Source organism: Aquila chrysaetos (genome assembly GCF_900496995.4).
Source record: "Aquila chrysaetos chrysaetos chromosome W unlocalized genomic scaffold, bAquChr1.4 W_unloc_5, whole genome shotgun sequence".
Lineage (NCBI taxonomy): Eukaryota > Metazoa > Chordata > Aves > Accipitriformes > Accipitridae > Aquila > Aquila chrysaetos.
Window position 1 is genome coordinate 256,854 of NW_024470325.1, and position 25,816 is coordinate 282,669.

General features: G+C 55.9%; 2 protein-coding genes across 2 annotated transcripts; both read right to left on the bottom strand.

The window, feature by feature from the left end:
* Nucleotides 1-476: 476 nt before the first annotated feature.
* LOC115337583 (scavenger receptor cysteine-rich type 1 protein M130-like) lies at nt 477-10,549 on the bottom strand. Its single transcript, XM_041121660.1, has 14 exons — nt 10,423-10,549; nt 9,144-9,461; nt 7,492-7,800; nt 6,828-7,139; nt 5,588-5,914; nt 5,188-5,502; nt 4,526-4,840; nt 3,980-4,030; nt 3,581-3,895; nt 3,119-3,154; nt 2,693-2,830; nt 1,851-1,946; nt 974-1,126; nt 477-733 (listed from the first exon to the last, which is right to left on the bottom strand). The coding sequence occupies exons 1-14, from the start codon at nt 10,487-10,489 to the stop codon at nt 477-479; spliced, it is 3,009 nt and encodes a 1,002-aa protein (XP_040977594.1). The 5' UTR covers nt 10,490-10,549.
* A 7,961-nt stretch (nt 10,550-18,510) lies between these two features.
* On the bottom strand, nt 18,511-24,513 carry LOC115337584 (olfactory receptor 14A16-like). Its single transcript, XM_030005958.2, has 2 exons — nt 24,497-24,513; nt 18,511-19,456 (listed from the first exon to the last, which is right to left on the bottom strand). Exons 1-2 carry the CDS (start codon nt 24,511-24,513, stop codon nt 18,511-18,513), a joined length of 963 nt encoding a protein of 320 aa, XP_029861818.2.
* Nucleotides 24,514-25,816: the final 1,303 nt, after the last annotated feature.

Consider the following 25,816-nt stretch of genomic DNA (forward strand, 5'->3'; position numbering starts at 1 on the left):
GGGCTCACCCCAACACAGCAGCTCTGCCACGGCCTCGGCCCTGTTCAACCAGCGTGGCCCAGGCAGGGCCTAGGGGAAAGAATGACCAGGGAATGCTGGGGTGAGGAGATGGGCGCTCCCACTGGGGTGCATCATGGGAACTTGCAGAGAACCATTTTGATGGAACCTGTGACTGTCAGGATGGAAATGTCAGCAGGAATATTCCCCAGGCACCATGGGCTCTTGCAGCCCCACAGCCTGACCCCAAGACTGCTGTCCCTGAGACGTGTCCCTTCCCCACCGCCACGTCTTTGTGCTCTTCTCCCCCCAGTCAGCCTCAGGGAGACACCCCAACACTTGGGCAGGCAAAGCACCAGCTCTGGCTCAAAGTCCCAAAGGCTTTTAATAAGAACAGCGTAAAAACAGGGTCCTAAAAATAGAGGAAATGCCCAGCTGCTTCTGCTGCCCGTGGGAAAAGGGAGACGGTTCCCTGGTGCTCACGGCTCTCCCAGCTGCACAGACCTCTCCTTCCTCCTGGCTGCACCCATCCCCACGGCAGGGACGGGCTCTCCTGGCCCTGCGATCAGGGACTGTTGTGCACTGAGCTCCGGTGTCACAGCCGCTGTGTCCTCAGGGGGATGTGCCTGAGACCCCTCTTCAGCATCATCATAGCCTGTGCTCTCTGGGGACAGGGACCAGGCATCTCCCTCAGCTCCAGGGGCCCCAGCACTTCTCTGGGAGCGCAGGTTTGCCCCTGCAAGCAGCAAGGCAGGCCATTGCACATTTGCCCCATGGGGTGCCGCTCCTGGCCTCTACATTACCTACCTCTATTCTCCTCACCAGTCCTGAGGTGTTCCGCTCCCTCTCCCACCCGCACACCCCCAGAAAAAACTCCTGGGTCATGTTCCTTCACCCCAGGAGGTTGGGCTCTCTCTCAGGACAGCACCGATTCATCCAGCACCCAGGAACTGGCAGCGCTATCTTTCCCTCTCACCTCCAGCTGCATCCCTGGGCCCTGCTCCCTCCTCTGGTGCCCTGGGCATCTCCCAGTCTCCCTGCCCAGACACAGGATCCTCCCCAGGGTCAGAAACCTCCCTGGCATCATCATAGCCATCCAGTGGGTCACCTCCGGGCAGCACAGGGATGCCTGCAAGGAGAGGGGAGCTGGTGACAATGAGAAGATACACATGCAGAGCAGAGATTGGGAGGATATGCAGGGACACGAGGCTCACACAGTGGTGTTGGCAGCACCACAGGAGACCCCCATGTCCTCCCCAGCTTCAACAGTGACACCGCTGTTCTTCGCATATCTGCAGGGAGGAGGCAGCCACTCCTTCCCACACCCTATTACCTGGTGCTGACCCCAGACCATCCTCCTCCTCGCTGTCCCCAGGGTAGGGCTGCAGATGGGTCAGGAACCCCTCTGAATAGGAGCCTGCAGAGAGGTGCAGCAGGTGCTATGGGAGCGTGCTCTGCTGACCCAGACTGTGAGCAGTGCTTCTGGGGACAGGGGACCCACAGAGCCAGGGCTGAGTGAGGAGGAGAGCTCAGGACTCACCCTGCTGCCCTGGGACAAACCCTGTCTCAAAGGGGCTCCCAGAGCTACCCCAGGACAGCATCTTCCCTCAGCCCTCAGGTGTCACCCAGGGTGCAGGGGCAGGCAGAGAGGGGCTGTCCCCCACGTGGATGGGAAGAACTGGTGGGGAGGAAGCTCCTCTCTTGGGCCCAGGACCTGGCTGCTCTCCCCACAGACCCCACAGCCCCAGTGCTGCAGGGACCATTGGCCATGGGACTGCAGGGGGTCAGCCCTGAGTGGGGGGCAAGGGGAGAGAGCCTGGCAGATGTGCCCCCTGGGAGGGACCCACACCCACCTGAGTGACTGAACCTTGCCTGCTTCTCCCACGCCGGGCTGTAACAGATCTCCTCATACACGGCCTCAGGGAAGGGCTCCCAAGCTCTCCTGGAGCCTGCGGACAGTGGCAGGGCTGGCCCAGGGACAGGCAGAGAGGGGACAGGATCCCGCTCTGCCCCCCCAGCTTTGGTCCCCTGGGCCAGCAAAAGGCTATTGCCACAGCACAAGCCCTGCCGCGCTGTCTGGTTGCTGCTACCACCTCCTCAGTGAGGGCAACGTCCCCATGGAGATGGTCTGGAGCAGCGACACCCTCGCACTGTCCCCTCAGAGACAGCCCTTGTGCCCCTCTGGCCCCTGGGTCAGGTCCCTGGTGCTGAGCTGGGAGCAGCTCCCACCTTTCCCTCTCCCCCTCTCTGCCCATGGATCCACAGCAATGGCTCCTGCCCTGCCGGGAGAAGGTCGGGGTTGGACAGAGGAACAGCCCAGGGGCCTGAAACCATGGGCCTTCACCCTGCTGTCCCACACTCCTCCTGACATCTCCCCTGCCCCAGAGCCCCCTCCAGAGCTGCCCACAGTGCTTCCAGTGTGACATCCTCGTCCGTCTCCCCTCTACTCCCGTCTGCCCCAGCCCAGCTCTGCCATTTCTGTCCTCACCCCATCCCTAACTCCCCCCGTGTCTGGACTCTCTACCCCTTGCTGCTGCTGGCCCACGGTCAGGCAGTCAATGAGGCAGTACATGGGAATGAAGGCAGAGCACACCCTTGTCCTCCCAGCTCTGCCTGTGCCACTCACTGGCACCTCACAGCATCCCTGGCCTTGCCGGGAGGCATCTTCCCCCGGTACCGCAGGGGAAGGACCCACCTCTGCGCCCAGCCCTGGCGCTTCGCAGTTGCCCAGCCAGGAGGGCCAGGAGCAGGCAGAGAAGGGCCCCCAGGACGATGCAGATGATGATGGGCAATGAGACCCTCCTACTGCTGGTTGGACGGCCCCGCGTGGGATCTGCACGGGCAGGAACACAGAACGGGCAGCACCAGGCCTGGGAGAGGTGTGGGGCCAGGACACACTGGTCCTGACCCCCACTGAAAAGGTGGTGAGGGACCCCAGGGTGTGAGTGATGGGGAAGCTCCCACCCCACTGGGTAAATGACAGCCCTCCCCAAACCTCACACCACAACTATGGTGCTTATTTTGGGGGAGTTTCACACCCCAGCAAGGAGCCCCTTCCCTCTGGCTGTGGGTCACAGCCTGGCCCCATGAAGACCCAGTGCTGGTGGGGAGGACAGGTTACCTGCTCTGGGGTTTGGTGCTGCTGTCCTGGGTGCAGCTGCAGAGGAGAAGGAGAGCTGGGCTGAGAGGGTGGGTGTGAGGGTACCAGGAAGCATCCTCTCTGAAACACTGTGTGTGTGTGTGTGTGTGTGTGTGTGCACGCACTTGCGCACATCTATCCCTGACACGTTGCACCCAAATCGCCCCTCCTGTGGGGCTGGCCAGGGTGGCTGGGACTGAGCCCAGGGCCCTGCTCTGGGTATTGGGCAGGAGATGCCCCTGGGGGCTGCAGGGCCCTGCGGGCAGAAGCTGGAGGACATCCAGCCCCACAGAGGCTGCTGCCCACTTGGCACCGGGCTCCCATGCTCTGCAGGGATGGCCTGGCTCTCGGGAGCTCTGGGGTTGAGATGGGACCCAGTGGGGAAAACATCTTCCCCAGCTCCCTGCCAATACCCCAGCAAGGGGTCCCAGACCTGCCACTCACCTGAGCAGTTCACAGCAGCGTCCTCCTTGTGCCGGCAGGCACCGCTGTCCCCAGGCCGGGCCCAGCAGTCCTGCAGAGATGGCTCTGTCCCACGGCACTCCACCTGCTCCAGCCAGATGGGGCCTGTCCCCATCCCAAACGCAGCCTCATGCAGGGCAGACACCGCGGGGCCACAGCCCAGCTGCCTGCACGCCACCTCAGCATCCCGCATGTCCCAGGAGTCGTCGCACACCGTCCCCCAAGAGCCACGGTGCCAGACCTCCACTCTGCCCGAGCACCCGTCCTCACCTCCCACGGCACGAATCTTCTCCCTGTCTGGAGAAGGCAAAGACCTCCCATGGCACCGGGACAGCAGGCAGAGCCCTGCCGGGTGAGAGGGACATGTGGAGGAGCAGCTACCTGTGCAGCTTGCGGAGTCTGGGCACGCAGTCCCCAGGGATGGGGGCGTTTCTGGCCGTCTCCCTGCAGAAGGAAATGCTGCCGTGAAGGGGCTGCTGAAGGGGGGGTCATGCAGCAAAGAGCAGGGCTGAGCTCTGCTCATGCCTCCCCGTGCCACCTCACTCACGGCAGCAGCTGAACCCCGGTCATTCGGGGGACATGCATGGCAGTGTGGGGGACCCAGACTGCTCAGCCCCAAAAGGGACCCTGGTTCACAGAGCAGCAGGAGGATGTCCACAGAGGGGACAGACCTCGGAGCCGTGGCTGGTCTCTTCTGAGACCTTGCCTGGAGACACCTCTGCCTCCCCGGGGTGCTGCTGCGAGCCCAGCTGGCAACTGCTGGTGAAGGTGTGGGGCTCTGAGACCTGAAATCCCATTTTTTGCTACCAGCAGCAGAAGAGTTTGGCACATAAAGAAAAAGCTCCTACGGGCTGTCTCTGCGTTTGACCCTGGCTAGCAAGGAGCAGGAGTTAGGGAGGTGCTGGTGCCCGGGTAGCTCAGAATTACCATTGCAGGTGATGTGCGTCTCATCTTGCAGGTCATCGCATGACTGAGGATCCCAGGGACCCGAAGGACACTGCCAGAAGGAGCTGTTTCTCTCCCCACACTGCACATGATCTAGCCAGGTGGGGCCAGACGTCCTGCCGGAGGGCCGTTGTGTGTCTAGGGACCCTTCATCCCCACAGCCCAGCTCCTTGCATGCCAGCAACACCGTTTTGGGAGTCATGGAGTTGGAGCAAACGCTGCCCCATGTCCCGTTATAGAAAACCTGCAGGCGCCCAGAGCAGTTGTTGCTGTTCTCCAGCCTCAGGGCCATGAACTCTGGGAGGAAGGGCCCCAAAGGGGAACAGACTGGTGTGGGGCTGTGGGAGCAGGGATGCCCCTAACAGCCCCAGACCCTCAGCCAGGCAAAGGCATGGCCAGCAAGTCCCCCTTGCACCCACTGGCAGAGAGAAGTCCCCGATGGACAGAAAACCCTGCCCTCCCTGCTTACCCCTGGGGACAGCCGAGCTCCCCAGTGGGACTGAGGGGATGTGTGCGTGGGTGTCTGCGGGTTGGGCTTGGGCAGGGACTGAGAGGCAGCCAAGGACAGCCCCGGCCATTGCCAGCTCTCCCCTCGTCTCGGCCTCCCCGGGCAATGGGCTCCCACCACAGCTCCCACCACAGACCTGAGCAGATGACTCCTGCGTCCTCTTTGTGCCCGCAGTCGTGCTGCCCCCAGGACCCTGCTGGGCAGTCCCAGAGAGAATCTTCGGCCCCGGAGCAGTTCACACCATCCAGCCAGATCTGACCAGAGCCTTCCCCGAACTGAGCGGAGCCAACCACCTCCACTGCCCCTCCACAGCCCAGCTGATGGCAAATGACGGTGGCATCCAACAGGTCCCAGCCGTCATCGCAGATGGTTCCCCAGCTGCCCTGGTGGTAGACCTCCACTCTCCCAGCACAGCGCCCGGACCCGTTCACCAGCCGGACCTGCCGGCTCCCTGCAGTGGGAAGAAACCCCAGCTGCTGTCAGGGGCTGGTGCCCACCCAGCCCAGAGCCTGGGAGGCCTCTGCAGTGTCACTCACCCCAGCAAACGACCCCCACGTCCTCCGCAACCCCTGCCGCCGGTGCACTCTCGGGCAGGGAGGTGTTGCAGAGGGCCAGGTTGGCCTCGTGCCCTGCGCACCGGACCCCTCGCAGCCCCACGGGGCCCGTCCCTCGCTCAGGCTTTGGGGGGTTGTAGGCTGTCCCTGCCTCTCCGCACCGCAGCTGCCGGCACACCACGCTGGCCTCCTGCACGTCCCACTGGTCATCCAGGACTCTGCCCCACGCCCCATTCTGGAAGATCTCCACTCGTCCATCGCACGGGCTCCCTCCACCCACCAGCCGCAGGGACGCGGAGTCAGCTGGGCCTGGGGAGAGCAGCCATGCCCCAAGCCTCAGCAGCACCAGAGAACCCAGACACCTGCAGTGCCTCTCAAAGCTCTGGGACCCTCACGGTGTCCTGAAGCTCACCCGCCCAGCCCCAGCCCTCTGCAGTGAGCTTCAGGAACAGGTTTCCACAGGATTTGTTTCCCAGTCCCTGAGCCTTCCTCAGCAAGACACCGTCTTTGCTTTTGGTGGGGTAGAGCCACTCAACACATCCCTGCTGAGGCAGTTGGGGCAGCTCCCACAGGAGGGAGAAGCAACCAGCGCAGTTGCCCAGGGACAGGCAGCACCAGGAAAAGCCTTGCCGAACCTCAGCCCCTCTGCATCCCTGGGGATCATGGACTGGGAGCCTGTGTCCCTGGCAGGGAGCAGAGCGAGGGGGGCCTTTCCGATCAAACAGGACAAGTCTGGGACTTGCGCCAACTAGAAGCAAGGGCCCAACCCTGCTCTGCAGCTCATATCCCAGGTCTGCTGCTGCTGCTGCTGCTGGGGGCACCCAAGCAGCCCCTGCGGGTGTGGGATGGGGCTCTGAGAAGGACTCTGTGGGGCTAGGACAGGGCTGTCTGCAGCCAGAGGGATGGAGCAGAGCTCCACAGCCCTGTCCTTGACCTGTCCTGCAGCACGAGAGCAGAGGAGCCCAGGCCTGGCAGTGGCTCCGGGGCATGAGCTGCTGCCCCAGGGGCCAGAGACACCTCTCCCAATTCAGCACTCAGCTCTCCCACATCAGAGCAGTCAGTCTGAGCAGACAAAGCTCTCCAGACCACTGCTGGTGAAGCCAGGGTTTCTCCAGGGAGAAATTCACACTCATGCTGCCATGGGGTCTCCTGCTTTGGGTGGCCACGTCACACCCAAGGGGCAAATGGGGTTAACGCAGCATTTTCCCTGAGCAGCACTCACCTGAGCAAATGACAGCAGCATCGTTCTCCTGGGAGCACAAGGCCCCCAGAGCAGTCACTGGGCACTGCCCCAGGTGGCCTTCAGTCCCGTCACAGTGAAATGAGTCTCTCCAGAAGGGGTGGGTGGCTCTCCCAAAATGACCTGGCCTGGGAATGGACTCGGCAAACCCGCAGTCAAGGTGACGACAGAGAACGTGGGCGTCCAAGAGATCCCAGTGGGAGGCACAGAGCTTGCCCCAGGTCCCCAGCACCTGGACCTCCACTCTCCCCTCACATGCCGTGCTGCCGTTCACCAGCCTGAACCCTGTGAACTCTGGGAAGAGAGAAGGGTGAGAAAGGACAGACTTGTGCTGTTGCTCCCTCAGGAGGTAGAGGAGAGGCCAAATGGATGCCTTTCCTTTCTCCTCCTTCTGCACGATTTTAGGGCTGCAGACAAACATTCAAGGTCAGGTCTAATGCGGCTCTGAGCAACCTGATCTAGGTGAAGATGTCCCTGCTCATTCCAGGGGCAGCTGGACTAGATGAGCTTTAAAGGTCCCTTCAAACCCAAACCACTCCATAATTTTATGATCACCCCTTCTGTCCTCCCCTCCAGCACAGTCCTTTCCCTGCTCTCCCGTCCTTAGCACACCCCCGGTGTTGAACAGCCCACCCTGAGTCCTTACGTGTGCAGGTGACACCGGCATCCTTTGTGTGGGAGCAGGACTTGTCCCTTGGGGATCCCCTGGGGCAGGAAGCAAGAAAGGATTCATTCCCCACACACTGCAGCTCTCTGTCCCAGATGGGACCATCCCCTTCTCCAAAGTGAGCTGCCCCAGCGACAGACAGGGCTGTGCCGCACTGCAGCTCCCTACAGACCATGGTGGCAGCTTTGGGACCAAAGTCTGAGTCACAGATGGTTTTCCACTGGTCCCCATCACGGATCTCCACTCGTCCTGAGCAGGGGCTGTCACCCCCAACCAGCTGGACAAATCCTGTAGCAACCAAAGACCCCCGTGAGTTCCCAGAGCCCTCTGGCAGTTAGTTACCTAACCACAGGCCACCTAATCTCTAAGGTGGCTGCAGGCAAAGAGCCCCACAACCATCCCAGCAGCTCCCACTGGGTGCCGATGGCACAAACACACCAGAGCCCTCCTGCTGCTCCTCAGGCATTAGCACGGCTCTCGGGGGCTGCCTCGTCTCCCAAACCCCCAGCCGCAGGAAACACTCGTTCAAACTGGTGCCATCCTGCAGACCCTGGGCTGCCTGGCACTGGCCCCAGGCTCTGCGGCACCCAGAGCGCTTGAGCCCAAGGAGGTGGGCCGAGGCACTGTCGGCTGCTGCAGCCTGCTCTGCCCCACCAAGCTCGGAGCCAGGCTCAGGAACCCCTTGGAGCCACTGGAAATGCACCCCATTCCCAGGTGGTTCTCAGGCCATTGGGGCACTGCTATTAGAGGGCACAGGGCACAGACGCGGTGCAGGTGTACCTGCTGTTGCTGTCCTCACCAGCCCCCGGCTCCAGCGCCTGACTGAGGAGGGGGTCCTCAGCCAGGACCAGAGTACACTGCCAGGTGTGCACATCCCTGGCCAACAGCTGGGTAGAGGGCAGGAGAGTGGGCAAAGGAGCAGCCCTGGGCTGACACAAGCTCCCAGTGCAAGGACGGGCACCAGGGAGAACCAGAAAGTGCTGGCAAATCCCCTGTGGTGCAGGGCAGCCAGGGGCTGGGGTAGGCAGGAGAGCCTGGGCAGCAGGTCAGCACTGCCTGCACAGGGTTGTTTCCCTGTGGACTGGCTCTCACGGGGTGAGCCTGGAAGAGGAATGAAGTGGCCACGGGCCACCCTGTTGTTCTGCCCAAGCCCAGCGCTCCTCCCCTCTAAGCAGCCCCTCTGCTTTGGGGGACTCGTGTCTGCCAGGGGACACAACCCAAGAGTCCCCGGCCACCTTGGGCCCTTCCTCAGGACTGTGGGCGGCCATGTGAGCTGCTCTCACTGCCTCTGCCATGGTGAGACCTGGTCCTCGCTGCTGCCAGACAGGTCCTGGCTGAATGGGAGGAGAAAGATGGGAACCAAAGGAGACTGTGGACCAGGGCATGGCATTCATCTCCCAGCCAGAGGCTCTGATGGAGGGTGAGCTGAGCCACATCCCAGGCCAGGCAGTGGTGAGTTCGCCCGGGGCTTTCCTCAGGCACCAGGGAAACCAGCAATGACAGTCACAGCTCGGCAGTGTGCCTGGCCACACCGGGACCTGCTCCAGTACCCCTCCGTTGTTCCCTGAGGGTGCAGCCAGGTCCCTTCCCCCATCCTGGCCACAAAGGTAGAGAATGGGCTGGCCTCTTACCTGAACACGTCACTCCAGCATCCCAACGGTGATCACAGTACTCTCGAATCCATTCTGTGTTTGTGCACTCAGACAGGGCAGACTCGGTGCCATCACACTCTACACCAGCCATCCAAATGGGGCCAGATCCTGACCCAAAATGTGCTTCCTTATGAGCTTGAAGAGCAGATCCACAGCCCAGCTGCTTACAAACCACTGCAGTATCATTCATGTCCCAGAAGTAACCACCACACACGGTCCCCCACTGGCCCTGTTGTTTCACCTCCACTCTTCCAGCACAGCGCCAGCTGCCACCCTCCAGCCTCACCTCTGCAGCTCCTTCAAACACCAACATAGGACCAGTCAGAAGAGCCCCGAGCCCCAGACTGCAGGTCTGTGGGCCCCCTTCCCACGTGGAGCCACAGACACCGGCACGGGAGCCCTCCCCCTTCCACACTGTCCCCCAGCCACTGTGGGAGCCCCTCCTCTCCCCACGGGCTGTGCAGGCTGGCGGTGCCCAATGCCAGCCCTGCTGGGCCATTCACCATCTCACAGCCCTTGGCACCTCCTTCCACTCCAACAGCCCCATGCCCGTGCCCACCTCCACACTGTGCCCCCAGGCCCTGCCCAGGGCACCATCTCCTCCCCAGCCCAGCACACCCTGCACAGCCCTGTGCCCCCAGGCCCACAGCTTCCCCTGCCCACCACCTGCCCCAAACCCACACCAGACCCTGAGCTTTCCATGTCCTCAGGGAGCACTGAGACAACCCCAAGGTTAACCCAAACGCACATCCCCTCCTCACCCCTGGCATCAGCCCAGCCCCCGTGCTTGGCTGGGGCCCCTAGGAAGGAAACTTCTCTGCCACCTGTGGGTGCAGACAGCCCCATCCCCTTCTCTCCGTGGGGCACAAACTGCCTTCCTGGGGTCGGGGCTCCCCTGGAGCGTGGGGGCAGTGAGCAGCACACAAACCCTCCAGGGCACCCTAGAGATTGGCTGTGCCCTGGGGATGGCTGAGTGCTGCCATCACCAGCTGGGCCACCGCCAGCCTCAAGGGTACAGCACTGGGGAACAAGGGGTCCCAAAAGGGTAACCTAGGATGGGGTGTCTCTAAATGCAGCCAGGCACGGGCTGCCATAAACGCAGACAGGCCCAGGGAAAGGCAGAAGGTCCATGGGCTTGAACACCTTCTGACCCTTGTCTCAGGGGAGCCTGGAAAGGAACCGTGTTCCCAGAGGGATCCCCATGATCCCAGTGGTGCCCACTGGCCCCAGGAAGTGGGATGAGGGAACCAGCACTTACCCCTGCACATCTGCACCCACAGGAGAAGCCACAGCACCTCAGGGAACACCAGTCCCTCTGTCCCCATCCTGAAAGTCCTGCCCTGCTGGCACAGCCCTGCTGCACCCAACTCCCTGTCACGGCTCCCGGGGACACACGGGGACAACAGCGATGGGAGGGTTATATATCTCTGCAGATGCCGACGCAGCTGCAGGAGGAGCCAATCGAAGCAGCAGCACCTTTTTAGACATTATCGGGAGCCATCTCCCCTCCGACACAGCCCAGCCCTCCAATGAACTTCTCCTGCGCCATTCATGACCATATATGAGAGATGGCTCCGCTACAGGTGTCACGTCACTGTGGTGGGGGGCCGTCAGAAGACAGGGCCAGTTGTTGGGGGGGAAGAGGTTTTTCACCCCCTGAACCATGCCGTGTGGACTAGGAGCACTGAGCATCTCCTATTCCGGGCACATCCAAGAGCCTCAGGTGCGAGTGTCCAGCCACCCCTGTGCCGTGGGAATCACAGGGCTGAGACTGCACCGGGGGCTGTGTCGGGAAGGGAAGGAAACAGCCCCTGCCCCTGCTTCAGATCCCACTCTGCGGGGAGCAGCATCTGGGAAAGGGCCTTGGCCAGGGGAAGAGCTCCATTCCATGAGTGCCGGCTCATTCGTCCCTCCCTGGAGAGCCCCATGGTGGGTCCCTCACAGAAGCCAGAGACAGAGCTGGGACATGTCTATGTCCCAGCAGCAGACATGCAGCCCAAAGGCTCAGACACATCCCTGACTCTCAGCATGTCACCGAGGGGCCGTTATTCCCCCGGGTGGCTCGGGAGCTGCAGCCTGCAGGTGCACAAACCACAGCGCACGTGGCCTCGCAGCGCTCCCCGCGCTCCGGAGGAAGTCTGTGGTTTCCTCCTGGCGCCGTGCCCAGGCACATCCCTGCGGTGCCCCCGAGCCGCCCCTACCCCGACTGCTCCAGCCAGGGCTGCAGGGGCTGCTCCTTCGGCCTCGCAGAGACGGGGCCGGGCGGATCCCGTCCCCTCTGATGCCCTTGTGACAGCACACGGCCGCTCTGCACCGAGCCCCGCGGCCATGGGGTGCCATCGGTGACGTGAACACTGCCATCCTCCCACGGCCACCGCTGCGTGCTCATGATTTATACTGACGGTGACCTCACACCCTTCCTACCGCCACCGCTGCGTGTGCCTGAGTTACAGTGCCACACGTGTGGGCGCGGTGGATGGACTTCTGCTAATGATGGTTCTTCCAAAAAGCCGTGTTTGGTTGTGGTCTGAATATTATTTTGGTGACACCAGAAGCACCCACCCTAGCTATGTGCCAGCTCCTGGCCTATCAGCTCTCCAGGCACCAGTGACATCACAAGTTCATCCATACACAGCCACGTGTGTACTCCTAGCCTATCTGCTACTCAGCCACAGTTGATGTCATAGTATCTGCATCTGACATGGGCCTGCTCCTGGCCTATCGGCTATTCAGACACCAATGACCTCAAAACCACCGACACAAACCAGGGAGCTGCTCCTGCCCTATCAGCTACTCAGGCAGCAGTGACATTAGAAGCACCTACACGTGGCATTGGCCTACTCCAGGCCTATGAGCTACTCAGGCAGGAGTGACCTCATGAGCACAGACACAAGCCATGGGCCAGCTCCTGCTCTATCAGCTACTCAGGCACCAGTGACCTCCCACGTACGTGTACACCCATTTGCCAGGTACTTGCTGGTGCAGTAGTCTGCCTCCAGTGACCTTACAAGAACCTATAAGGGCCATGTACCTGGTCCTGGCCTATCACCCCTTCAGCCCAGAATAACAACACAAGTACATACCCAAGCCATGTGTCTCCCTGTCCTGGTTTCAGCTGGGATAGAGGTAATTGTCTTCCTAGTAGCTGCTACGGTGCTATGTTTTGAGTTCAGTATGAGAAGAATGTTGATACACTGATGTTTTCAGCTGTTGCTAAGTAATGTTTAGTCTCAAGTCAAGGATTTTTCAGCTTCTCATGTCCAGCCAGTGGGAAAGCTGGAGGGGCACAAGAGGTTGGCACAGGACACAGCCAGGGCAGCTGACCCAAAGTGGCCAACGGGGTATTCCATACCATGTGACGTCACATCCATTATATAAACTGGGGGGGACTGGGGGCTGGGGGAATCGCTGCTTGAGGACTAACTGAGTGTCGCTCGGCAGGGTGGTGAGCAATTGCACTGCACATCATTTGTACATTCCAGTCCTGTTATCATTACTGTTGTCATTTTATTAGTGTTCTCATTATCATTATTAGTTTCTACTTTTCTCTTCTATTAAACCGTTCTTATCTCAACCCACCAGTTTTACTTCTTTTCCCAATTTTCTCCGCCATACCACCAGGTGGGGGGTGAGTGAGTGAGCGGCTGTGTGGTGCTTCGTTGCTGGCTGGAGTTAAACCATGACAAAGAACCAGTCAGTATGCTGGAGGGCACTACTGCAATCCAGAGAGATCTAGAGAGGCTGGAGTGTGACTAGCCTCCAGCAAGACCTTGTGCCACTGACCACCAGTCTGTGGGCGTGGCCATTCAGCCAGTTTTCAATCCACCTCACTTTCTGCTCATCCAGCCTCTGCTTCAGCAGCTCCTCTGTGAGGGATTTATGGGAGACAGTGTCGAAAGCCTTACTCAACTACCAAGGCAGCCATTTCGTTGGACAAGTTTATCAGGTTATCAAATAGGAATGGCATTTCCTTTCATTGGCTGTGCTCTGGGCCTCTGTGGTGTGTCGGTTGGGGTCTGGCACTTGGAGGGCCATGATGTTATGCCATTGTATAGGCCATAAAGTTTTGGCCACCTCAAAAAAGGGATGATAGGAGGGAAGTGCTACCAGTTTTGGACATTGCTTGGTAGCAAAGAAATAATAGTGGGCTCTATCCAAGCTCTCCAACCTCCATTGCTCTCAGCTCTGTTTAGATATGAAATGCAGATGTCAAATGCTTTAATATAAACTTTTCCTTGGAACAGTTTCTCCATTCAAAGTCTTCATAGGTAATGCATTTCAGAAATGACTGTATAAATCTAGATTTACATAGAGGGAGAAAAAGGGTGATCAGCTTGCTGTTCCATGTCAATGACCAATAGAGAAAGCAATCCTGAGGATTTATAGAAAACCCTCAAAACGCTGAAAATGAATACTTCTTACACACTTATTACCCTCAGCACTTTTCTGCATATGTTTCACTATGTACCCATCATCTCCATTCAAGGGTTGATGCAGTTTCCCACACAAGAGTGGCCACCGTCTCCAAGATACCCTGACGTAGCTGAAGACCTCATGTGGGACCAAGAAATGTGAGGCAGGACCAATGGCAGAACTTCTGGAGCATGAGCTGGTGGACAGGCAGGGTGTGTCAAAGCCTCTTGGCTGAGACAAGTGATATCTCTCCCTTGACTAGAAAGGGAAGCCTTTGCAATTGCACACAAGGTGTCTACTGTTAGAAGTGATCACTCTCATCCCTGCCTTCATCTACAATTGAGACACCTGTAATTTTCCAAGCACCGAATGAAAAACAAGTGTGTCTAGATGATGCAGAGTCTGCTTGAAGATGTTCCTGTAACCCGGATATGTTTGGGTTAGTGCAGATTTGGCTATTCAAAAGGGAGCATTTCATTCCCTTTTTCTCTTTGCTTCCCTCTGCGAATTGAGGGAGCTCGTGACTTCAGCGTGTGACACACTGTGTGCAAGAGTGAATATGGAGAAACAAACAAACTCCAGGACAGGGAATGTTTGGGGAGGTCCTGGGATCTGTGACTAAACACAAAATATGTTTTCTGTTGGTCTAAGGTTATCCACTGTAGAAAGTAGACTTCAACTGAGGCAATGTGGACTTAATACCTAGCTGAGGAATGTCTTTTATTTTTAATTGAACTCTGCCTTCCTTTGTTTTCATATGTTGGCAATTAAACACCCTTCTGCGTCTGTGCACCACTCATTCTCCAAGTGAAACAGGTGGGAATTGGTGCCCATGGGCTGAAACTTACAGCTACAGACTTCAGTGGACAGCGCCCAGATTGGAACAGGGCTGCTCCAAGTCCCAGGTAGCTGATGAGAGACATGGTAGGTTGGGGGTAAGGGTGAAGACTGACCACAGGTTGTGGAACATAAAGGCTCTGGATTTTCTTATCTATGCACAGTGCATTAAGAGTTGCACAGGAGTAATATCGATTAGAGATTGCTGATAGCAATTCATGTATAAGCAGAGAAATAACGTGGAGAAAAAGAAACCCTTTCTTCTTGCTGTTGCTTAGCGTTCATATCATTTCACTTTGATTATACTCCTGAAACTGCTCTAATTAACCACATCAGAATTGAAGACTTAAAGGAAAATAATGCACAGTGACTTGACTTGTTAGGGTGTTTGGCATGTTAATGAGCCCTCTGGTGCTGACTTCCTGAACTGCAGGTCCTGAAAGATTGAAGAAACCCCTAGAGAAGTAAAAGTCAGCAGCAAGCCTCCAAGTTTCTAAGCATGTTAGTGGGCCCCAGTGAGGGCCATCCCTGAAAAGGCCATGGAGGGAATGACCAGAAAAGGGACTATCCCTGGCAGCTGGTGAAGCAGGAAGTCAGACGCACTGCTTAGAGGTGGAAAACCAAGCATGGAATGTGGCTGTGAAAACCCTTGATGTGTTTCACCAAGCAGGACAGCCAAGCCCTGACTCCCATCCTCTGGGAAAGGGGTCCCATTACCTCCTGGGATGCTTGCGTCTCTTCCAAGGAGCAGTGAGATGTGGGGGTGAGCAATGCTGAGTGCAGGACAGGATCCACAGAGGGTGGGTGAGGAGGCAACAATGCCCTGGGGCTGTAAGGACCTGGTGTCTTCTCATGGGCCTCAGTGGAAGAGACAGCAGCCAGGGTGGAGAGGATAAGGATCTCCATTGTGTTGGCTGGTGGTGATCTCACCTGCTGCAATGCCCTCAGTCATCCCCATTGCAGGCTGTCCTACACTGTCCTACGCCTGTGCTGGTTTCCCGGCAGACTTTAGCTACGTCCCCATTTCCCCACCGCATGCGGACCCTGGCATCTCCCGAAGCCATACTGATGCCCTTCTGTCCTTACTGGCTGTTGCTTCAAACACAAAGCTGTGGTCAAGCAAGGATTGGTCAAGGCCTGTGAGTTGCCCACAACCTGTCTGCCTTCTTCCAATACCCTCATCATGCTCTTCTCGCACCCAAACTATCACAGCCCCACTCTTGCTTGAATCTTCTATTTCTCTCTGTATGCCAGCCCTGAAATACATGTCCTCCTTCTGCCACCTCAAAATCAAAACTCCTCTTATTTCACTTCAGCAGGATGCCCTGCTACCCCTTCCACCACTTCAAGTCTGCTACCATAGATGAAGAATGCTGTGTTGCATATATTTATATTTTGGAAGGTGACTGACTTGTTTTTCGTTCTCTTTTTTTTTTTTTTTTAAATAGATACTGAGAGTCCTGGGGAAATCACACAAACACCTACTGAAGGATTCTTGATATGGTCAGGGCTGTATGTATGGGGGCACATAAAAATCAGCCCTGCACCTGATGTGAATTACTTCTGTTGCCAGGGAGAAGCTGAGAGCTTTCCCTCATTTGAAAACATGAAGGGGAAGGAAGGACAGCATCATTCAGGATGGAAAGGACCTCAGGAGCTTTCTGGAAAAAAACTACTGCTCAAAGCAGGGCTAGACCAGATTACTCAGGGCTTTATCCAAAGATGCCTTGGTCACTTTCTGGGATAGAGCTGGCACAAAGTCCCTGGGAAACAGCTTCCAGCATGTGGCTATCCTCATGTTGGAAATGTATTTCACTATATGTACACCAACCCCCTTGTTTCAGCCCATTGCCTCTTGTCCTTGTGTCTTGTACCATGGACACGAGCCTGACTCAGTCTTCCTGGGAACACTGCAATGCTGCTACATGTTTAGCCCAAGATCTTCCTTTCTCCAGGCTGGACAAGCCCAGCTCCCTCAGCCTCTCCTCACAGGTAAAGTGCTCCAGACTCTGACCATTATGGGGGCCCTTTGCTAAAGTTGCTCCAGCTTGCCAACTTCTTTCCTATATTGGGATCTGAAATCTGGACACAGTGTTCGGTATAATCCCTTCCCTCAATCACCTGGCTGTGCTCCTGTTCGTACAGCCCAGGGTGATCCTGTCCTCCCTTGCTGCCAGGGCACACGGCTGCATTCTGTCCATCTCACTGTCCACCAAGACCTTTCCAAAACGCCTCCTTCCAGCCAGGCAGCCCCCAAATTGAGCCACTGACAGGGCTAGTCTCCTGCAGGGACAGAAACTGGCATCTGTCCTTGCGGGATTTCCCGAGTTTCATGCCAATGCATGCTCTCCTCTTCCTTGAAGCCTTTCCCTGAGCACAGGGGCCTGGAGACCATTTCAGTAAAGAGTCAGGCACAGCAGGCATTCATTCCTTCAGCCCCAGCTGTGTCTGCTGTTATTAAATCCCCTTCCCCATTCAGCAGGAGCCCTGCATTTTCCTTGTTCAGCCTTGGTCTCTCAGAAGTGGCCAAAGCTCTTCTGTTTGCTTTTGAATTCCTTTGCCACCAACATCTCCAAGTGAATTTTTCTTTTCCTACGCTCATGCCTCCACAACAAATGCAATATATAGAAATTCCTGCTTTGTACCTGTCCTTGCTGACACCTCCTGGCAGCTGCTTCATGGCGCCTGTCCTTGTGCTGGCCCAGCCCCACTGCCCATACACGGTCCCACTCTGCAGACACAGCACAGGAAAGGGTGCAGTCAGGGATGGGGAAGGTTCCCCCATTTGTGATCCCAATGGCAGCCTTCAGATCACAGTTCCCCCACAAACCTCCTACTTTTGCAATTTCCCCAGCACCCGACCCCTGCCCTGCTGAAGCCTTGTCCCACGTGAGGCTTTGCAGACAGCTCTGCTCCAGGGTCTGCCAGGGTCTGAGGAAGGAGAGAGGCTGGGCAGGGCTGTCTGTTCCCCAAAAGCAGCCCTTGGCTCAGCAGGAAGATGGAGATGGCCTCACAGCAAGACTCAGCCTTAAAACTGGGGTGACCGGCAAGTGCTGCAAATGACCAATAAGAGACACTGGGGATGAGGAGGACCCTGAGCCACCCTCCCCATCTGTCCACACCACCAAGGGCACAGACCATCCTCCTCTCCTCTGCACCTCCATGTCTCCCATGCTTGCCACAAGCCCTGTCCCTGCACCACAACCCCCCGGTGTGAGTCCTCGCCCTGCATGGTCTCACACTGCAAACTCCACACTGATATTTTTCTCTCCTGGGCACTTTCCAGCACAGCGCAGCTCCCCCTAAACTCTCCCCACCTCCCTTGACCTCCCTCCACCTCCCCTGCCCTCTCCCCAGCACAGCCCAGTCTGGCATGGCCCCACACCAGTGCCCACCACAGGGTGCGGCAGAGCTCTGGGCACTCACCCCACAGCCCCAGACCCTCTGAAGGGCACAGCAGCTCCTCGGGGGTGGAGAGGGCTGAGCCCCAGGGCTGGGGGGCATCTGTGGCACAAGGCCTGAGGAGATCCCCTTGTATGATGGAAATGCTGCAATGGAGGCCAGCTCTGTCACACAAGTGCCCATTGCCTGTCCTTGCCTGCGGCCACAGGCCTGCCACACAGCAGGACTGTAACCAAGCTTGAAGAGCACTCAGGCCTTCCACCAACCAAAGGTTTCAGAAGAAAAGCATGGAAGTGGGAAGAGAGCAGCTCGGGAAAGACCAAGCGCTGGTGCTCCCTGGCAGTGCCGCTGTGCCAGGACTCTTTTCTTCTTCCCCTCTGCACACAGGCACTGCTCCCTGCAGCTGCAGAGAAGGTCTTGGAGGAAGAATCTCAGAAGAACAAGTCACTGCAGGGCCCTTTATTTAGGTTAAATACACAGACAGTACAGCTCCTTATTTGCACAGCCTCCAGGGCACACAAAATTTGGATAGACTGTGAATTAGAAACCAGAGGTATAAAGATATTTGTTTGTGGAAAGCATTCAGATGAGTAAACCAAAAAAAAAACCCAGCAAACAAAAGTCAGACTCAAACCCCAAAATCAGCCTAAAAAAACACCAGAAGAAAGGTTGGGCCTGTAAAGATATTTGAGTACTATGCAAAAGACAACAGGAACTTTATTCCTTCTGAAAAGCATCCAGTCATTAGTTTTCTCAGAGCACCCTTGATCTCCTGGATTCTCATGCTGTAGATGAGGGGGTTCACGGCTGGAGGCACCACCGAGTACAGAACTGCCACCAGCAGGTCCAGGGATGGGGACGAGATGGAGGGGGGCTTCAGGTACGCAATCATGCCAGTGCTTACAAACAAGGAGACCACAGCCAGGTGAGGGAGGCAGGTGGAAAAGGCTTTGTGCCGTCCCTGCTCGGAGGGGATCCTCAGCACGACCCTGAAGATCTGAACATAGGACAGCACAATGAAAACAAAACACCCAAATGTAAAACAGACACTAACTGCAAGTACCCCAAATTCCCTGAGGTAGGCATTTGAGCAGGAGAGCTTGAGGATCTGGGGAATTTCACAGAAGAACTGGTCCACAGCATTGCCTTGGCAGAGGGGTAGTGAAAATGTGTTGGCTGTGTGCAGCACAGCATGGAGAAACCCACTGCCCCAGGCAGCTGCTGCCATGTGGACACAAGCTCTGCTGCCCAGGAGGGTCCCGTAGTGCAGGGGTTTGCAGATGGCAACGTAGCGGTCATAGGCCATGACAGTCAAAAGATAAAACTCTGCTGAGATAAAAAAGAATAACAGAAAGACCTGTGCAGCACATCCCAAGTAGGAAATAGCCCTGGTGTCCCAGAGGGAATTGGCCATGGCTTTAGGGACAGTGGTGGAGATGGAGCCCAAGTCGAGGAGGGCGAGGTTGAGGAGGAAGAAGTACATGGGTGTGTGGAGTTGGTGGTCACAGGCTACGGCTGTGATGATGAGGCCATTGGCCAGGAGGGCAGCCAGGTAGATGCCCAGGAAGAGCCAGAAGTGCAAGAGCTGCAGCTTTTGCATGTCTGCAAATGCCAGGAGGAGGAACTGGGTGATGGAGCTGCTGTTGGACATCTGCTGTCTCTGGGTGTCGAGCACTGAACAAGAAGGCAAGGACAGTGACAAGTCAGGGCATTATTCTCTGATTAAAATCAAAGCCATTTCTCATAATACTTGTTCACCAATTTTTTTCCATTTCAGTGAGATCTCTGTTCAGCTCTGTGGATGGAGCTCTGGTTGTTGCTGGCTAAGTGTGCCACGAGGAGCAGGACCTCTGCCCACTGGCTGCCAAGAAGTCAGCCCTGCTCTGTAGCAGTGGGTTTCTGGGAATGGTGTCAGTCAGGGGGTCAGTCCTGGTGTTTGAATTGGTGAGATGAAACTGTTCCTAATATAAAAGTGCTTGTCAGCATCTGCACTCCCAGGACTAAGAAACCACAATCCAAGCATTGTTTGAGATCATGGGGTTTTTATAGCTCTCCCCCACCTCACTTGGACATTTCCCTGGATTTCAGAAACTCATAATTTCTACTTCACTTGGAGAAAACAAAGTGTGTCCTGCGAGGCAAGAGGTTTGCCTATGGCTTAGTGCAGAGAGAGGGGAGCTGGTCTGTCACTCTTGTGGCCAGCTACCCTGAGCTTGCACCTTTCTGAGATGGACATTAATCACAATCCCATGTTAACCTGAAAACACTCCAGGCACTACTGAGAGCAGGGAGACCCGCTGCATACCACAAACTGTCTCCCCCTATCTCAAGATTGCAGCACCCCACTTCTTGCCAAGAACACAGATGGCTCATTTCATAAACTCAACAGCATTTCCTCAGTCACAGCATCTCTCTGATTGTCCATGGGGCATTCAGAAACACCAAGATGCTATGGGACAGATCTGCGTCCTGGAGGGCAGCTCACAGCTTGGAAGGACACCTCAAGGAGGTAGCCAAGTGTCCTGATGATGGTGTCTCAGGAAGGGAGAGTCAGCTCATTTGCCAGGGAATGACACAGGCTGCATTGCCCACAGCCCCACAGCTTGGAGGAGAGCTTGGACACCTGTAACCTTCTTCCCATGGACACAGCTGCATGGGAGGACCCACAAGATCAGTGTGTGACTCTGCAGCTGAAACTCCCATCCCCAGAGAACCTGACAGCAGCAACAACGTAACAATAGCACTAACACAGACAAGTGGGGAAACAAGGAAAAATGCAGTCTAGGCTCAGAGAGGCAAGGGGAGAGGCAGCTGCAGTCTCAGGAAAGAGTTACCCTTCCCCAGCTGTGCATGCCACCTCCCAGACACCAGCACAGCCAGGCAGTTGTTCTCAGTCCCTGTGCTCTACTTCAGGAGGCTCCTATCAGACTTACTGATCACTCCAAGTTACAGCTCAGGAGTCTCAGGGACTTGTTCAAGCATGACAGCTCCTTCTGCTTTTCTCCCCCCATATTTCCCAAAACTAGGAAACAGAAAACACAGACTCAGGAAAGCTCCTATAACTTTATAGCAATCCGTGCTTTGAGCTTCCCCTTGAAAAGTGCCCTCAGAAATGTCCTGGGGGATGTTCTGGAGCAACAAGCAGCCCTGACCCACACAGCACCCTCTTGTCAGCAGAAGGACCCTGCCCTGCTGCAAGCTGTTTCTTCCACCCACAGCTTCTCCCCATTCTGCAGTTACAGTTCCCCAGGCAGGCTGAGTACTTACCCTGACCAGTGGCAGAGTCCCTGCCCCAGCACACAGCCCCCTGGGGTGCAGGGACCCTGCTCAGAAGGACAGCCCTGGGCACCCCTGCCTGCACACCCACCTTCACACTCTGCAGCCATCCCCAGGTGAAGGCAGCTGACATGCCCTGTCCCTCTGAGGGTGCAGCAGGGAAGCTGTGCTCCAAAGCACGTCCTTTTTCTCCACACTGGAGACACTGTGAGAGTCCCTCCTGACAGATCCCATAGGCTGTGGGATGTGCCAGCTTTAGGAGGTCATTCCAGGAACCACAGCTGCATTGCCCTGCAGCCAGAGACTTACCCTGTTAAGGGTTGTGAAGATTTTTCTCCAAGTCAGCTCTCCTCTCTCCACACAGCCCAGACTGCCTTTAACCTCCCTCTCCCTTCCCTCCTTTCCCCTCGGTGCCTGCAGGCAGTGCCCTCAGCCCTGCTACACTTTGCAGAGGAGCTGCTCCTGGGCAGAGCTGTCTCTCCGCAGCGCTGCCCGCTTGCCAGGAGCTCCCTCCATGCCAGGAGCCCAGCCCAGCTCAGCAGCAGAGGACCAGCCCAAGGCAGCACTTTCTCTGCCCCCTCTGGGCTCCCTCCAGGTGCCCCTGGGGCTCCAGGGGAACCTGCTGGCAAACAGCCTGAAGCAATCGCTGATGTTCCCTCCCTCAGCTGCAAAGAGACATTTCTTTCCAGAAGTGTCATTCTCCTCTAAGAGACAAAGTTATAGCTACATGCCAATTTTTTTGCTCTTACTGTTAGACGGGATACCCAGAGAGTGACAGGTAGGGATCTCCTTTACACCTGCTGAGGGAAGGGATCCCCCTCACTCAGTGGAGGCATCTCATCCTGCATTTCTATTCATGGCATTTGAAGGAGGCTCAGCTCCCTCCCATGCACACCACAAAGCCACAGGAGGTGGGAGTCCTCTTGACTCTCTTCAGGTAGGCACCAAATACGCACCTGCATGGGAGCTCCTTGTCTCAGCTCCCATCTGAATTAATGGAGATGGAAGGCAGGAGTCAGGTGTTCAGACACAAATACCTGGTGACATTTGAGTTGCCAGAGGTGGTCCAAGATTTATGTAGGTAACTGCAAGATCCAGCTTAGAAGTTCATAGAGACTAGGGAGCATCTCAGACATCATTTATAAACTGGGTGAGAAATTCCTTTGGCTAAGTGAAATGACAGCTGATGCCTCGCTAAAGGCCAAAAGAACCTTTTCCTTCTCATTGTCTTCATGGCAGTTTATGCAGGTATTCATATGAACGATTGCCGTCAAGTACCATAGGGACAGCTAGGTCTCTCTTTTTTCCATTGGCTGCATTTAGTATACCTCCTCTGAATACAATGGCATTTGTCCCATATTTGTCCCCACATTGCCTAACAGAATTCAGGGTAGGTGCTCTATTTAATGTTCCAATCCAGGCCCAGAGAAATACATGAGAGGCCAAGGCCGGCCTGGACCTCACAGGACCTCCAGAAAAGCAATTCCCATTCAGGGTGGGTGAGTCACAGGTGCCCCAGGTGGCATCACAGAGTGAATGATTTGGTTCCTGTGGGCCTTTGAGTGATACGATGAGTCAGAGGCATCAGTCATCAGATGCCATCAGAGAGGCAAGGTCTGTCCCTTGTCTACCCTAAAGCTGCAGGCGTTGCATGAACACGAAGCATGTCACACAGCGATCTTCACTCACTCTCTTGATGATCCAATCAATGAAAAGACCAAGAATTTTCACAGTGTGCTTGGATACATCTTGTCTTCAAGGACAGCATCCTCCAAGCACAGCAATGGCCCTTTTGAAAACTCAATGGAAACTCAAAGAAGAATTCAAGGGCACCAAAATGACGTTTGGGTACTTCAGGAAGAGTTAAAGAGGAAAAAAGAGACAATGCAGGAGCACTGCTGAATTTCATAACAGTAGACGTAGATATGAGGTTCTCTATGTCACAGCCTTGCTTAATACCAGCCAGGTCTCCCAGGCCTCTGTGCTGTGAGGCAGGACTCTGGAGGAGAACAACCAGCAGTGGATGGGGATCAAGCCCGGGGTTACTCAAGCAAACTACACCCTTACCAGTCCATGGGAACCACAGGGGCTGCATCCAAGGGTGCTGAGAGAGTGTTTTTCCCCAGGAGGTGCTGCTCTCTTGTGATCCCAGTCAGAAAGGCACTTAGACTCTCAGGCATTTTTTAAAATGGTGTTCATTGGGTCTAGGTTGAGAAGGCAAGTATCACAGAGGCAATTTCATGTCCCTTTAGATGGTGGGAACCCCAGGTGGTGTAGCATTGAACGGGCCTTCTACGTGAATGCAGCAAAGCATGCAGACCCCATCCATAGAAGACAGTCTCCTGTTTCGGTCATTCAAGCTACTGTAGGATTTTCTTACCAAAAACCCAACTCTACTCATCATCTCAACAGTCAAACAGAAATGATGTTTTCATAAGAACATCTTGCTGCACGGTTAGATACAGGCAAGGCCACGCAGGAGACGTAATGTCCAGTACAGAGTGGGACCTGCTTGCAGGCTCTTGTGTGACAACATGCTGCTGAGGTTGTCCTGTGGCCAAGGGATTTCTGCAGCACAGAAGATCTTTGATGGCTGTGCTATACGTGAAGCACAGCGCAGCCCTAAGAACTGTATGTTCAATAGTCTTCTGGTCAGGATGCATATTCAGGTTTCCTTCAGAGAAGTCTGTGCTCCATTATGCTGCCACAGCTGATGTACTGTGACCCAAAAGTGCATGGCCAGGAGGAGCTGGGGACTCATGGCTTGTCACAGAACTGTGACGTTTTTGGATTAAACGAGACATGGTGGGACAGCTTGCTGAGCTGTGATGCTGCAATGGAGGGCTACAGGCTCTGCCCATGAAGCAGCAGGGAGGACGAGGACTATGTCCTCTGTATGAAGGGGAAGCTTGGGTTTGTGGAGGTCCTCTCTGTGACAGACAACAGGTTGGACTAGCTTTTGTCATTTAGGATCAGAGCAGGAGTCAGCAGGAGTGACCTGGTGTTGGAAGTTGCAAGCTGCTTGCTCAGGGAGAGGAAACAGAAAAGGTCTTTTGTCAGCAACCCCAGGAAGTCTCCAGGTTCATGAGCAGGCTGTGTGGAAGGTGGGTGAGGAGGCAATGAGGCACTGGAGCTGTAAGGACCTCATGTCCTTTTGCATGTACAGAGTGTTTATTGCTGGTGACTACATCCCACCATCAGTACTCGGCTGTGTGCCACCCCCTGCTCTCTGCAAGACTCAGGAACTGCCAGGTCTGTCTCCTTTGCTAGGGGGATTTCTGTCAGCTACAGTAATCATTTCAGTCATGTCCCAGATAGAGTTCTGTGGCCCCAGTGGAGTGGACCACTTCTTCTGTGATTTCACCCCATTGCTGGAGCTTTCACACACTGGCACTGTGACACGCATGCTTTTTGCTGTCATGCCCTGCTTTTTAGATCGCATCCTCCCCTTCCTGTTCACGTGGTCATCCTGTGTGCATCAGAGCTGCCACCCTGAGGTCTCTCCCATCCGGGGCAGGCAGGCAGAAAGACTTCTCCACCTGCTTCTCCCACCTCACTAGTGCCACTGTTTTCTATGACACCCTCATCCTTGGGTGTGTGATGCCCAGAACAGCCCTCCTGAGAGAGTTTGACAAAGCCCCTTATCTACGCCATCCTCACATCCCTGTTCACTCCTCTTATCTACAGCCTGTGGACTAGAAAGGTTGGGGGAGGGGGACACTGAGAAAAATGCTCAGGGAAGCTGTGAGGTGCACGGAGAGCCCATGGGAGCTGTGGGCCTGCGGGAGGAGATCACTTCTGCTTCTCTTTTGAACCAGCCCAGAGGACCTGGACTGGCATGTGCGGTGTCCTGGGCACTCCCCTGCAAGTGTGGGATATGAAGACGGGTTTTAGTGTGTGACGCAGCAGAGAGCTGCTGGTGGAGCTGGCTGATGTCATCATGAGGCCTCTCAAACATCTTGGAAGGGGCAGAGAGATCAGGGAGGTTCCAAGATCCTCAGAAAAGGCAAATCTCAAACCCATCTTCAAGAAGGGCAAAAAGGAGGATGGGCAGTGTTACAGGTTGACCACCTTCCCCTCAGTCCCTGGCAAGGGGACAGGGAAAATGCTCTTGCAGCCATCTCCATCGCTTGAAGGACAAGAAAAGGATTGCTGAACCCATGTGGGAGGGGAAAGAAGGGCATGCTGTGTACCTGGACTTTTGCAAGTCCTTGGATGTGGTTTTCCGTAGTCTCCTTACAGCGGACTGTTGACATGTGGACTGAAGATGTGGACAATGCAGTGCATGGGAAGTTGGCTGGACAATCAGGATGAAATTCCATCAGTGGTACAAAGTCCTCTGAGGAGCTAGATACTAGCAGAATCCCTCCGTGATCAGCAAAATTTCATAAAAGGTCATTAAAAGCTGGAAATTAGGACTTTTTCTGCTATTACATAGGTTTCCTTTTCTGCATAGGCTTCAACATTTTTCTAAAATTTACATTCTGGACTTGCTTCAGTTGCCCGCACAGAGGTGGCCATTGCATCCAAGCTGTCCTGTGGTAACTGAAGCAGCCATGTGGGAAAAGTGATGCAGGAATCCTTCGGATGTATGAGTGGGTTTGCAGGCAGGGAACCTCGGGGGTGGTGCAGGGCATCACCTTCCTCCAGTGCTGCTGGGTAGGCTGTGAAGAGGCCTCTCAAGCACAACAGACACTATGTCCCCTTGGATGGTGGCTGGGAGG

Bases quoted from the DNA above. Each gene is read 5' to 3' on its own strand.
- LOC115337583 (XM_041121660.1), bottom strand. From the start codon at position 10,489: ATGGGGACAGAGGGACTGGTGTTCCCTGAGGTGCTGTGGCTTCTCCTG. The intron at 9,462-10,422 runs GTAAGTGCTGGT...TGGTGTTTGAAG, and splicing joins GTGGGTGCAGATGTGCAGGG to GAGCTGCAGAGGTGAGGCTG. The intron at 7,140-7,491 runs GTAAGGACTCAG...CTCTCTTCCCAG, and splicing joins TGCCGGTGTCACCTGCACAC to AGTTCACAGGGTTCAGGCTG.